At 54.6% G+C, this 13,491-nt stretch overlaps 6 protein-coding genes across 6 annotated transcripts; 4 read left to right on the plus strand and 2 right to left on the minus strand.

Annotated features, from left to right (window-relative positions):
* Positions 1-745: 745 nt before the first annotated feature.
* On the plus strand, positions 746-4,420 carry A1O7_04507 (U2 snRNP component prp10; the record flags this gene model as incomplete). Its single annotated transcript, XM_007758518.1, has 1 exon — positions 746-4,420. One exon carries the CDS (start codon positions 746-748, stop codon positions 4,418-4,420), a length of 3,675 nt encoding a protein of 1,224 aa, XP_007756708.1.
* A 1,079-nt stretch (positions 4,421-5,499) lies between these two features.
* A1O7_04508 (uncharacterized protein) lies at positions 5,500-5,937 on the plus strand (the record flags this gene model as incomplete). Its single annotated transcript, XM_007758519.1, has 2 exons — positions 5,500-5,707; positions 5,804-5,937. The coding sequence occupies 2 exons, from the start codon at positions 5,500-5,502 to the stop codon at positions 5,935-5,937; spliced, it is 342 nt and encodes a 113-aa protein (XP_007756709.1).
* Positions 5,938-6,028: 91 nt separating this feature from the next.
* A1O7_04509 (uncharacterized protein) lies at positions 6,029-6,788 on the plus strand (the record flags this gene model as incomplete). The annotated part of the gene is made up of 2 exons (XM_007758520.1): positions 6,029-6,178; positions 6,291-6,788. The coding sequence occupies 2 exons, from the start codon at positions 6,029-6,031 to the stop codon at positions 6,786-6,788; spliced, it is 648 nt and encodes a 215-aa protein (XP_007756710.1).
* Positions 6,789-7,316: 528 nt separating this feature from the next.
* On the minus strand, positions 7,317-8,744 carry A1O7_04510 (uncharacterized protein; the record flags this gene model as incomplete). The annotated part of the gene is made up of 4 exons (XM_007758521.1): positions 7,317-7,542; positions 7,606-7,894; positions 7,990-8,532; positions 8,597-8,744. The coding sequence occupies 4 exons, from the start codon at positions 8,742-8,744 to the stop codon at positions 7,317-7,319; spliced, it is 1,206 nt and encodes a 401-aa protein (XP_007756711.1).
* Positions 8,745-10,121: 1,377 nt separating this feature from the next.
* On the plus strand, positions 10,122-11,387 carry A1O7_04511 (uncharacterized protein; the record flags this gene model as incomplete). The annotated part of the gene is made up of 1 exon (XM_007758522.1): positions 10,122-11,387. The coding sequence occupies one exon, from the start codon at positions 10,122-10,124 to the stop codon at positions 11,385-11,387; it is 1,266 nt and encodes a 421-aa protein (XP_007756712.1).
* A 102-nt stretch (positions 11,388-11,489) lies between these two features.
* Positions 11,490-12,503, minus strand: A1O7_04512 (uncharacterized protein; the record flags this gene model as incomplete). Its single annotated transcript, XM_007758523.1, has 1 exon — positions 11,490-12,503. One exon carries the CDS (start codon positions 12,501-12,503, stop codon positions 11,490-11,492), a length of 1,014 nt encoding a protein of 337 aa, XP_007756713.1.
* Between the last annotated feature and the right edge of the window lie 988 nt (positions 12,504-13,491).

A 13,491-nucleotide genomic window follows, 5' to 3' on the forward strand; every position in this document is an offset into this window, starting at 1 on the left:
ACCTTTTCGGTGACTGTCACGATAGCCACTGAGTCGTTCTGTCTTCGCCGACAAGACTGTGCGCAGGCGTCGGTTGCGTCGAGTTCCTTCGACAGACGCCAGCCAGGATGCAGGCTGAGCAAGTGCGCATTGCCGCAGACGGCTCGAATAGTGACACTAGTCAACCAGCGGGCGTGGGAGGGGCATCAGCCGCATTGGAAACAGGAGGGTGTTTGCAGGCGCTGGATGCGACGCAGGAGAGTGGCTGGATACGAGGTGTCACTCGAACGAGCGAGGCAGGCGCAAATGTTGCAAAAGCTGGAGCTGAGGAGCAGAGGGTGAAATAGGGATTGTATGCAGGTACGCTGCAATGCGACTGTCGAGCCAAGTGCTTGTGTTGCCACCTGAGAAGATCTTCAAGTAGGAGTAGTTTAGGGGTGGTCAGGTCGGGGACGCCAGCATCCAACTTCGTCCCGGTCTGCAGGTGTTGGTGGGATTCCAACGGCTTACAGTGGAAGCGCACAAGGGAAAGGAGTGCATCTGCAGCATCAAGTGTGGGGTCGATGCAGCCACGAACCACGCCTCGGGCAATCCCTTGTTTCTGGAAAATAGCCGTTGCGGAAGATGAATAATCCGAAGATCACATGATGATGCACTGGTGACTAATTAGAGTTTGCCCTCACTTGGACTTCATCTCGCCCTCGCCTGCGTATGTGCACGCAGCCTCACCACTGACCACCTCACTCCAACCCCTCCGCCTTCAAAGATGTCGGACGGTATGTACTCAACACCCCTACTGACGAGAGAAGTGCTGACATCCCTCCCAGCCGACTTCGAGACCGTGCGGCGTCTGCAGGCGGAGCGCAACTCACAAGCCGCAGGCAAAAAAGGTTCAAAGGCCTTCGACCCCTCAAGTCAGCGAACTGACTCGTCAACTAAGGCGTCTGTGACTGAGAGCTTCGACACCACTCTCTACGATCGAGATGGCGGCGATAGGTACTCCGGGTACCTCACCTCCCTTCCCGCGGAAGGCGAAGACGACGAGATGCCCGATGCCGACGATAGCCGGAGACTCGTCGGACAATACACGGCCACAAAGGATCAGATGAATGAGTTCGCGACCGGAGGTGCGGAAGAAGAGGATATTTTGCTTGGCCGTGAGAAGTCCGCCAGAATAGCAGACCGCGAGTCTGACTACCAGAAGCGAAGATTTGATCGAGGCCCGCTCACTCCCACCCGAGCCGATCCCTTCGCTGCCAACAAACATGCCGCTGTCACAGACGGCGCCACCTACCGTGAGGTTATGCAGTTACAAGACCTTGAGCGCGAGGAAGAACGGGTCAAGAAACTCATTGCTGACAAGCAGGCCGCGGGTGATGACTCTGTAGAACATAAACCCACTTTGAAGGAAGAAGCAGACAAGGAGAATGCCGATGCTGGGTCGACTGTCGAAGCCACAGGCCGTAAACGAAAGAAGAGGTGGGATGTCTCCAGCGAGTCCACCCCTGCGCCAAACGATGCCGAAGCAAAGAAGCGTTCAAGATGGGACCAAGCCCCTGGACCCGATACCGCGCCAGCGCCAACCAAACGCTCGAGGTGGGATCAGGCCCCTGCGCTTGGTTCCGCTACGCCTATGGGGAATGCTGGAATGGCTACACCAGTTCCAGGAACGTTCGGAGAGATCTCCGCCCGGAACGCGCCGTGGTCAGACGAAGAGCTTGATATGATGCTTCCCACGGAGGGCTACACCATTCTGGAACCACCACCTGGGTATGCACCTCTCCGGCATATTGCGAGGAAAGCAATGCCTACGCCTGCACAAGCAGCCAGTACAGCAGGCCTTGGTGGCTTTATGATGCAAGAACCAGAAAATCCAAGGATGATGGGCAAACAACTGCCGACCGAAATTCCTGGCGTTGGAGATCTTCAATTCCTCAAGGCCGAGGACATGACCTATTTCGGAAAGCTGGTCGACGGGGCAGACGAGAATGCCATGTCGGTCGAAGAATTGAAAGAACGGAAAATCATGCGTCTCTTGCTCAAGGTCAAGAATGGAACGCCATCTATGCGGAAGACTGCCCTTAGACAACTGACGGACAACGCCAGGCAGTTCGGAGCCGGACCCCTGTTCAATCAAATCCTACCGCTGCTAATGGAAAAGACATTGGAGGACCAAGAACGGCATTTGCTCGTCAAAGTTATTGACCGTGTCCTCTACAAGCTCGACGACCTGATCAGACCTTATGTCCATAAGATTCTGGTCGTCATCGAACCGCTCCTCATCGACCAAGACTACTATGCCCGCGTCGAGGGTCGAGAAATCATCTCGAACCTCGCCAAAGCCGCAGGTCTGGCGCATATGATTAGCACAATGAGACCAGATATCGACCACGTGGATGAGTACGTTCGAAACACGACGGCTAGAGCATTTGCTGTCGTCGCTTCGGCTTTGGGCATTCCCGCCCTCCTTCCCTTCCTGCGCGCGGTGTGTCGGAGCAAGAAATCATGGCAGGCTCGCCACACTGGTGTCAAGATTGTCCAGCAAATCCCTATCCTGATGGGTTGCGCTGTGTTGCCACATCTGAAAGGCCTTGTCGACTGCATCGCTGACAACCTCAGTGATGAACAGGCTAAAGTGAGAACAGTTACTTCCCTGGCGATTGCTGCTCTTGCCGAAGCTGCCAATCCTTATGGTATTGAGAGCTTCGATGATATCCTCAACCCGCTGTGGACCGGGGCACGAAAGCAACGTGGCAAAGGACTGGCAGGTTTTCTGAAAGCAGTCGGATACATCATCCCCCTCATGGATGAAGAGTACGCCAACTACTACACCAGCCAGATCATGGAGATCCTGCTCCGAGAATTTGCCTCGCCCGATGAGGAGATGAAAAAGGTCGTGTTGAAAGTCGTATCCCAATGCGCGAGCACCGACGGCGTCACGGCCGGTTATCTCAAGGAACATGTACTGCAAGAATTTTTCAAGTCCTTCTGGGTTCGCAGAATGGCGCTGGACAAGAGAAACTATAGGCAGGTTGTCGAAACCACGGTCGATCTCGGCCAAAAAGTCGGCGTGAGCGAGATCGTTGAGCGTATCGTGAACAACCTAAAGGACGAAAGTGAGGCCTATCGCAAGATGACTGTGGAGACGATTGAGAAAGTCGTCGCCTCGTTGGGTGCAGCAGACATTGGCGAGCGTCTAGAAGAACGGCTCGTGGATGGCATCTTGCACGCCTTCCAAGAACAGAGCATCGAGGACGTGGTCATGCTCAACGGCTTCGGCACTGTGGTTAATGCGCTCGGAACGCGGTGTAAGCCATACCTCCCCCAAATCGTCAGCACAATCCTGTGGAGGTTGAACAACAAGTCCGCCACGGTACGCCAACAAGCTGCAGATCTCATCTCACGGATTGCAATGGTCATGAAACAGTGCGGCGAAGACGCCCTCATGGGCAAGCTTGGTGTTGTGTTGTACGAGTACCTGGGCGAAGAATATCCCGAAGTCCTCGGCTCAATCCTAGGCGCATTACGATCCATCGTCACCGTCGTGGGCATCAATCAGATGCAGCCACCTATCAAAGACCTGCTGCCACGATTGACGCCGATTCTGCGAAATCGCCATGAGAAGGTCCAAGAAAACACGATCGACCTGGTTGGCAGGATTGCAGACCGGGGGCCAGAAAGTGTCAATGCCCGGGAGTGGATGCGCATCTGTTTTGAGCTTCTGGATATGTTGAAAGCACACAAAAAAGGCATCCGCCGCGCTGCAAACAACACATTCGGCTTTATCGCGAAGGCCATTGGTCCTCAGGATGTTCTCGCCACACTCCTTAACAACCTCAGAGTGCAAGAACGACAATCGCGCGTCTGCACGGCTGTAGCGATCGGCATTGTTGCAGAGACCTGCGCGCCGTTCACCGTCCTCCCCGCGTTGATGAACGAATACCGCGTGCCTGAGCTGAACGTGCAAAATGGCGTGCTGAAGTCCCTGAGCTTCCTCTTCGAATATATCGGTGAAATGGCAAAGGATTACGTCTACGCGGTCACACCCCTTCTGGAAGACGCACTTATTGACCGCGATCAAGTCCACAGACAGACGGCTGCCAGTGTCGTCAAGCACGTCGCACTCGGCGTGGTAGGATTAGGTTGTGAAGACGCCATGGTCCACCTGCTCAACCTTCTCTACCCCAACCTGTTTGAGACGTCGCCTCACGTTATCGACCGAATCATCGAAGCCATCGAAGCCATCCGCATGGCCGTGGGGACCGGAATCGTCATGAACTACGTCTGGGCCGGTTTGTTCCATCCCGCGAGGAAGGTCCGCACCCCGTACTGGCGCCTGTACAATGACGCGTATGTGCATAGTGCGGACGCGATGGTACCGTATTATCCGAACATGAAGGACGAGGGGTTACCCAGGGATGAGTTGTATATCATGGTGTGAATGAGGGGTGGAGTGCGGTCACATAGCCAGTCGTGTGCCGTCACATGACTGGTATCCGGTCCTGCGAGTTGAGTTTTCCAACATATGTCTTTATAGCTGGAGTTTGAGATAGTTGAATGCAGAGCGCCCTTCAGTGGGTCACTGTGCGATGCAATGCATCGCATATCACAATAAACTGCCAACCCCATATCTGAGCTGGTGGCCTGCCTGTAGCCGGAAGAGGAAGAGAACTAGAAGGCTCTCACTCCGCCTGGGAGGGTCTAAGCTCCCGGAGCTGGACTGGGCTGGGAGCATGCGGTGTCGACCGATCACTCGTGTACACGGTACATTGGCATGGTCAGAAGATCCATTACATGTCGAGAAGTTGAATAAAGTCCGGCGGCGGCCTTGCCAAATTGGATTACGAGCAGCATGTGCTGAGGTGTAGCTCAATGTCTCCATCTTTGGTAGGATCCAGCCGGCCCAGGGAATCAGGTTGGATTGTACGTACCCATGTGCAACAATGGCAGCCTGCCCATCTTCTTAAGTCCCCTAATTGCGTAGACAGCATAGCGATAAAGTGTGGTGGACAGGCAGGAAATGCTCGCAGTTTTACTCAATACGTAGGGAAAGCTTCTGAAAAGCGCCAACGGACAACATGATCCACGTCTTTGCGAACCTCGAATCTCTTCCCACACTACCGAGCAAGGCGCGATGTTCGGATGATGTTTAGAGAGCTGGGATTTCTCGCGTCCGGGGAACTCTACCACCACTCTGTCGTGAAGCGCCTCGAGCTCCAATCACCACATTGCGTCAAGTCGTCAGGAATACCAAAGATGATCGACCCTCTCGACGCTCGACTCAGAATGCAGAAGCGCATCGGGCTGCAATTCAGTGCTCAGCCAACCACCCGGCGAAGTCAGCTCATGTTTCCCAATGGTTATGTATGCAGAGCATTTTCGGACATGGGCTCAAACAGTGACGAGCAATCCTTTGATACGTACTTCGACTTCACCTGCCAGCGTGCCACGCCATCGACAAGCTTGGACTTGTCATAGTCGGGATCCGGAGCCCACTTCACCAGCAAGACTGAGATTACCATGACTCTGGCCTCAGAAGAGGCAAGACGCAAACCTTTCATAGTCTCACTGGGCGACCCCAAGCATGTCGGCGAGGACTTTCTCCAAGACTTCACGCGAGACTTTGACTTTGAAGTCCTCCCAGCGACGAACCGCAAGGAAACACAAGACCTACTCCCGCGGCTCATAGCGAAGGGGCGACCTATCGATGGCTTCATCATCCGCATGGGTACGTACGTGCAGGCTGACGGAGGCGTGCAAAAACAAAAGCCACCATGCCGACTGAGTGTGTTGTGTTGTGCTCACTCCAATCCACTTCCCCCAGGCACCATCCCGTACGAGCCGTTCGACGAAGACCTCCTCGGCGCCCTGCTCCCCAGCTGCAAGATCATCGCCTCCGCCTCTGCGGGATACAACGAATTCGACGTCGACTGGATGACGCGCAACAATGTCTGGTGAGAGCTACAAGTCGCCAATTTATTGACAATTCGCTGATTCTCCGCGCTGGTTCTGTAACACGCGAGACGCCGTCGCCGAGGCCACGGCCGATATGGCCATGTTCCTCATCCTCGCGGTGCTTCGCGACACGACCAGGGCCGAGAAGAGCCTCCGATCGGGGAACTGGAAGCACGGCCTCGTGCCGAGCAGGGACCCGACGGGCTTGACGCTGGGCATAGTAGGCATGGGGGCGATTGGAAAGGTGGGTGCGCGTGTGGTCACCACCCGCCTGTCTTTAAGCATGCCGCGTTCCTCGAAGCGTATCCCCCCGTTCGTTGAAGCGTTCACCATCAACGCTGACTGTGGGCATCTAGTATACCGCGCGCAAGGCCGCCGCCTTCAACATGCACATCAAGTACCATAACAGACACCAACTCGCCCGTGCCATCGATGAGGAATACAACGCAACTTACTGCGCGACATTACACGCCCTGCTCTCCGCAAGCGACGTGGTCAGTATCTCGTGCCCCCTCACCGCAGAGACCACGAACCTCATCTCGGGCCCCGAGTTCGCCGCCATGAAACAAGGCGCGTACCTCGTCAATACCGCCCGCGGGGCGATCGTGGATGAGGAGGCCCTGATCGAGGCCCTGGAGTCCGGGCACCTCGCGCGCGCGGGACTGGACGTCTTCCGCGACGAACCGGCTGTCAATCCGTACTTCTTGGGGAGCGATAAGGTCGTTATCCAGCCTCATATGGGTGGGTTGACGGATGTGGCGTTCAGAAAGTCGGAGAGGGAGTGTTTTGAGAATGTGAGGTGTTTGTTCCGCACGGGCAGGCCGGTTGCGCCGGTGAATGAGGTTTCGGGTTAGATGATGGTCGGAGGGATCAATAAATCAGGGACATGACCGATTGTGTTGTGCGTGAATACCTAGATTGAGATCAGTTTGCGGACTACACTCTATCCTTGGTGTAGGTTTGATTCTTGATAGTAATCACCAGCGCGTTACGATGGACCTGTTCTCAGCTATTCTCATTAGTACTAGGTAGGCCGACTGGTCCGAAATAACTTTTCTTGCGCATTGTGACGGACGGTGGGCCATTAATCACAACTGCTTTGCCACGAGATATCTCTGACGACAGTGCACGTTGTGGCGGAGAATTGCAGACGGCTGAACGGGTAGTTCATAATCCTTTGAAATGTCTATGGATGTACCTACGTTTTGCCCTTACATCGCCAACGACATTAGATGACCAGTCCTCCATACGCAATGATCGGCACAGTGGCCGTACGGAGTACACTGGATATGAGATTGAAAGGGCCCCTCCGCTCCTCACATTTATCTCTCACATTTATCTTGAAATATCCTCAGCTCTACTTGACCCTTTAGACTTCCGCCTCACATGGTCGACACCCTGTTTGGATTTCCTTGGACGAGCTGCCCACACGGCCCGTTGATCACGGTGAACCTATTCTCGGTGGTCCTGTTGGCGGTGAAGAACCCGGCTTGCGAGTGCGAGCAGGTTGCGTTGGCGAAGGTCGCAGTCGACGACCGGTACAGCGTGCATTTGTTGGTAGTGGCCACGCTGTCAAAGTACGCAAAATCACACGACTCGGTAGCGTCCCTGTGAGTGAGTGCAATGTGTTAGACTGTCTCAAAAGGACGGAATACTGGCAGTCAAACTCACTGGCAGATTGTGCAGCATTCGTAGCTGGAGGTGGCGTTGGTGCCTGAGCCGACGTTGGCGCGGTTGTTGTCAACGACTCTGTTGATGTAGTTGCCGGCTGAGAGGCGGGGGCCGAGAAGATTGTCGGTCGCGCAGGCTGCGTAGGTTGTTCTGGTTGCCGTGTAATTGGTTTGGGTGGTCGTGATGGTCGCGACGGTTGTCTCTGCCTGTACGGTAACAGCTCGGGTCAGATTCTGTCTCGTGGTGAATGTCGATGTAATTGTCGAATTGACTGGTCTGTCGGGGACGCCTGCGTATGTTCGTTAGCTCGGTGAGAGAAGGAGAGAAAAGGGCTCAATCGGAAATTGGACGGGGATGACTCCTTTGAAGAGAGAAATAGCTCACCAATGGTATTTGTAATGGTCGAGGTGGTGGCAGAGGTGATTGTAGCAGCAGGCTTTTGAGTGCTCGTTCTAGTGGAAGTTACGAAAACGGTGGAAGTTGTCTGTGGCGCTAAGCGTGTGACGATGGAAATGAGAGATATAAATGTGGCATCAGGCGAAGACGCGGAATCCTGGCGAGGTAGGAGCATGTCGTTTTCGGAATCGGTACCGCGTTTGGACGTCCTGTTGTAATTGTAGTTCCCGGCACTGTCCTGCACATGAACGAAGCCAGTCGGGGTGGGGATCGTGACAAGGCTCTCCGTCAGGAGCGTGGTGCCGGTTGTGGCGGTGGCGTTGATATACTCCGTTGCGGTTGTATTGACAATGTTGTACTCAGTAGTCGTGAAGTTGCTCGTGAAAACATTGGTGATTGCCTGGTAGGTGCTTGTAACATTCACAGTCGACACGTATGCAAAGGGCACCACTGTCGTGAAGCGAAGAGGACTAGTGGTAATCACTCTGCTGGTGGTCGTATGGGTCGTTGTGTCGAGGATTTTCGTGACATCTGCATCGATAGCGTTCAGTACTCGAATTGAGACAAATCAAACCACAGGTCGAGAGACACTCACGGATGGTCTTCGTAGACGTGGGCGCCGTAGTAGCATAGGCGGTAAATGTGCGCTCGGTTGTAGCTGTTGTGACTCCGCTGTCTCCCTGCGCGAGCGAGAGAGGAATGATGACAGCAAAGATTGCCAGTGACCGTAAGGAGAAAAGCATGGCTGAAAGATTGGTGGATGCTGTACGGTTTCAGCCAAATGAGTGACTTGGGGAGTTGAATTTCCTGCGCCATTGATGAGCAACCCAGCTTTTCAGATATACTCATACAGTCTCTCACACAAGGATCTGAGCCTTAAGATTAGATTGCAGCGCGTTGGCCATCGCATGGTCCGTGGCCACGGCTGAGTCGTTGCGAAACGCTTCTGCCGCTGAGGTGTGGGCTAGAATACGGTCCGCGCAGGACCATGGAATGTGCTTGTGCAGATACAACATTGGCCAAACGATGGTAACGCGTCGCGAGCGAAGAGACACATTCTCTTGTCAGCCAGTGCAGGAAGGGCATGGCCATACAGGTATTGAATTTGCACAACAAGTCTTCTTCCACATATGATGGGATGCTAATGTTGAGCCCAGAATTTCCCACCTATGAGATCTTGCACGGATGCTGCCGCGGAGTAGAGGAGAGCCGTAAGGGGCATCGGAAGCATGAATACTGCCTGAAAGATGATGGCCGGAGCTGGGACCCGACCTCGGACGGTCCAAGAGCGATATGCCCAGTATACGCGACACAGGAGGTAGTTGCGCCATCGCCGTGGATGGATTCAGAGGCACAGCCATTGCAAGGCTCCATTGGAGATTCCACATTCTGTAAAGCGCCGCGAATGAAAAAAACAACATGCGGTGAACAGGGCGCATGGGGGCCCGAGATGACCCGTTCGGGGCAAACAAAGCCAGCAGAAATCAATCGCAATACGTTGGCAGCGCGTGAGAGTGCAGTATCGAGCCGTGACGGACAATTGCACAAGCATGCCAGTTTACGAGGTTGAAAATATCGAGGAGGTGAAGTTGATCATGTTGAGAAGTGAAAGTGAAGAGAGAGTCATGATGGCAGAGCCCGTGAGACGTGTCTGCGGAATGGCTGTTCCTGCGTTCAACGATGCATGGCCCATTTCTTCGTGTTCGTCTTCTCACGGCGAATATGCTCTTGCCGGTCTGAGATCCATATTCTATGGCTATTGTGCACCAGTCTTATTGACTGCCCGCACAGATCCACCAGCTCTAACAATTTGGAAGTCAAGTTAGGTAACTGGACCTCTCCTGCATGGCTTAGTTACTTAGTGTCTCACAGTGGGACCGCGCATCACAGGAGAAAGCCGAAACGGGAATTAAGTCATCGAGCGAAAAGCTTGATCAGCATGCCTGCAGGGATTGCCAGTGTCATCCACGATACCGGATAACTTAAACATATTTCCCTACAGGTGAATTCATTAGGCACGGCGTGTCAGTGACGGAGATTTCAAGATCAAGGTCAAGCTCAACTTTGCGTCCACCATAGCGACACCAGATCACATCGCATCAACTTGGCTACAGAAAGCCATGCTACACAACATCTCGGAACTTCAGACTGCCTTGTCTTCATCCCTCCTCTCGCAACTCGCTATTGGCATCGTTCTACTGTTCGTCGCATGGCTGGTTTATCGACGCTTCGGCGCCGTTGAGCAGACACCTGTCCCTCCCGTGCAGGGTGCCCACATCGCGGCCTCAACGACTGCGCTGGACACGCTAACGTCCACGGCGCAAGACCATGCTCTCCCGCCAGTGGAACACATCCACGCCGGGGCCGCCGAGCAGCACTCGCACGTCTGGCTGAAGAAGTACATCCCGGACACGGTGCTCGACGAGTACGAGAACCGGCACCACATGGGAAACTACGTGATCGACCGGGTGACGGGGGAGAAGACCTTCGAGCAGATGAGCATCTACGTGCGGCTCGGGATGCATCTGCTGTACTACGGCTCGAGACAGGCGCAGCTGCTGCACGTCAAGCGGGTGCAAGATGTCCTCCGGGAGCAGAGCGTCAAGATGGGCCAGATGTACGACTCGCCGGAAAGCAGAGCGCATATCCGGCCGTTCTTGGACAGTTTCCAGCTCTGGGACAGCATGCGGGAGATGAGGAAGCCGGACCCGGATCACTACGAGACCTTTAACGAGTTCTTTGCCCGTGAAATCCGCCCAGAAGCACGACCCGTGCACGAGCCGGAGAACGAGCTCGTCACGTCGTCGCCGGCCGATTGTCGCTTGACGGCTTTTCCCACCGTCGACCTCGCGACCAAGTACTGGATCAAGGGATTTGGGTTCACGCTCGAGAGACTCCTCGGTGATGCGCAGCTCGCGGAGTACTTTGATGGTGGCAGTCTCGTGATCGCGAGGCTTGCTCCGCAGGACTACCACCGTTGGCACGCGCCAATCACGGGGACGGTCGAGTATGTCAAGAAGATCCCCGGCACGTATTACACGGTCAATCCGCAGGCGATCAGCCAGGAGGGCACCTTGAACGTGTTTGCGGAGAACCGCAGGGACGTCATGGTCATGCACCGGCCCGTCACAGGGAACAAGGTCGCCGTTGTAGCGGTCGGGGCAATGCTGGTGGGGAGCATCAAGTGGAACCCTGGCATGGAGGAACCGGGCACGACCATGAAACGGGGCGACTGTCAGGGCGCGTTCCAGTACGGAGGCAGCACAGTCATCGTGGTATATCCCAAAGGTGAGGTCGTGCTGGATGAAGATCTGGTCCGGAACAGCTGCGACCATCAGTGCGAGACGATCGTGAAGGTCGGGTGGAGGGTTGGAGCCAAACACTAGCCACAGCTTTCCACAAACTGCCCTTGGCCAACTCGAACGACAAGTCACTGCTCTTTGGCACTTGTCTACCTAATTCCGTCCACCCCACGAAGCCTTCTCCATTCAAGAAGAACCGGTCTTGTAAGGCGGCACCAACCAGTAAAGCACCCCGTTCACGGTACTCGCCATGATAGGCCCAACCCAATGGACCCAGTGATACGTGAACCTCTCCCCGGCAGCCATGAACCCCAGACATCTCGCCGGATTGAGACTCGTGCCCAAATACCCCAGTCTTGCGAATGAGCTGACAAACAGTGTCAGCGCGGAAGACAGGCCGATGAGGATCGGCGCAAGAGAAGGCCCAAATGCAGTCCCGTTGCGCGGATCGAGACCCAACCCGAACGCGAGGAAGAGCTGGACAAAGCACATTACGCTTTCGAACGCGAAGGCCTCGGCCGGTGCGACCAGCCCCGAGTCGATATAGCAGCCCGGCACGACGTGTAACGATATTGGACTCAGGCCCAGAGCCGCCCGTACCAGGTATGCCCCAACGATGGCGCCCAGGCATTGAAGTATGACGTATAAGATCGTCCGGGGCAGAGAGCTCAGTCGCGCCGCGAACGTGCCCATGGTGATTAACGGGTTGAAATGTGCGCCCGTGATCGGACCGGCAGCATAGATGAAGAGACTGATTTGAAAGATTTGAACGATCGAAGCAATGGCTACAGGAAACACAGCTCCGACCGAGGTTTCCGTCGCGGTGGGCAAGACCGCAACACCGAGGACACCTGATAGGAATACTTGGGTGGCCGTGCCGACGCCTTCGATCAGCGCCAGCTTCCAGAGCCGCGGGTTGCGGAAATCGGAGAACGAGAGGATGGAGGACCAAGGCGGATCGCGAAGAGCATCGGCCGGTGTGCTTGGGGTGGTGGTTGATGTAGAGGGCAGGGAGAAGCGTTGAGCACCGCCAAGGCGGCCAAGGAAAGCGTCTGTAGCAACCGAGTCGGATGGTAAGGGGGAGCTCGTTGAGAGAATCTGAGAGCCTTTTGGCACCTGCTCAGTAGTGGACTGGCGAGGATGGACTGAATTATTCTTCTCCATGTCGTACGATCTGGCTGGCGTCAGGTGGTGGTCCATGTTCGTGGACGACACTCAACACTAGCAGCTGTTGGTCTCAGGTGTCTGCAGCCCATATATTAACGTGTGTAAACGGGCTGAAATGGTGATTCGAATACAATAGAGGCTCGACGATACCCTGCCATAGAGGTCCAATATGAAGACGAGTCGATTTGGACCTGCTTAGGGCGTTTTTTCCCAAGAGGCTGGTGAACCAGAAGTGATGCTGACAAAGACTGTTGCATGAGTCGAGAAAGGGTCGAGGGGGTCTCTTGGTCAGCATGCTTCACGAGCTTTCCAACGCTCCAATCAAGTGTTGCATCGTCTTGAAACCGGAGGCGGAGACGAGCGGGACCTGTCGAGAAGTGACTTCCACAAATGGTGAGTTGGTCGAGACAAGCCTTCGCTCCAGTCGCTATTGTCCATACCTAGGTAACTTCTACAATTGCGCTGTTTTACTTGCAGATATTCGTGGATGAACAGCGCTCACCATGGAGTCTAGTGTGACGCCCCTTTAAACTTCCTCGACTTGAAGGGAAGTTCTTTGGGAAGCCCATGGCTACTCTGTAGAGCTTGGGTATACTGCCTCAGCTGCATCTAGGAAGGTTGAGGTTGACTAATGACTGATACAATGATCCGTTGGAACTCGGCTTCGGGAATATCTGACCTAATTATGGAAGACACAGTACATGGTCGTGGTCGCTGCGGAGTTGGGATAGAGTTCGAACTACTCCGTACTCCTATGTACTCCGTATGTCACTCCAGATTTTCCATGAATGCCACTCGAATGCGCACCCAGCGCGACCAAAGACTTCTTCTCATCAGAAGAAGAATGTCAACGCGTCTAACAGAATCCAAATTTTGCGAAGAATATCGCCGCGTCTGGCAGCAGCAAAGAGAGTCCCCAATGGGAATTTCAGCAAAGAGAGCAAGCGCATAGTAACTGGCAGTAACTGCCACGATACATAATCAATCAATCGGTACAAACTCTTAAAAAAACACGATTTGA

Source organism: Cladophialophora yegresii, assembly GCF_000585515.1.
Source record: "Cladophialophora yegresii CBS 114405 chromosome Unknown aczIN-supercont1.3, whole genome shotgun sequence".
Lineage (NCBI taxonomy): Eukaryota > Fungi > Ascomycota > Eurotiomycetes > Chaetothyriales > Herpotrichiellaceae > Cladophialophora > Cladophialophora yegresii.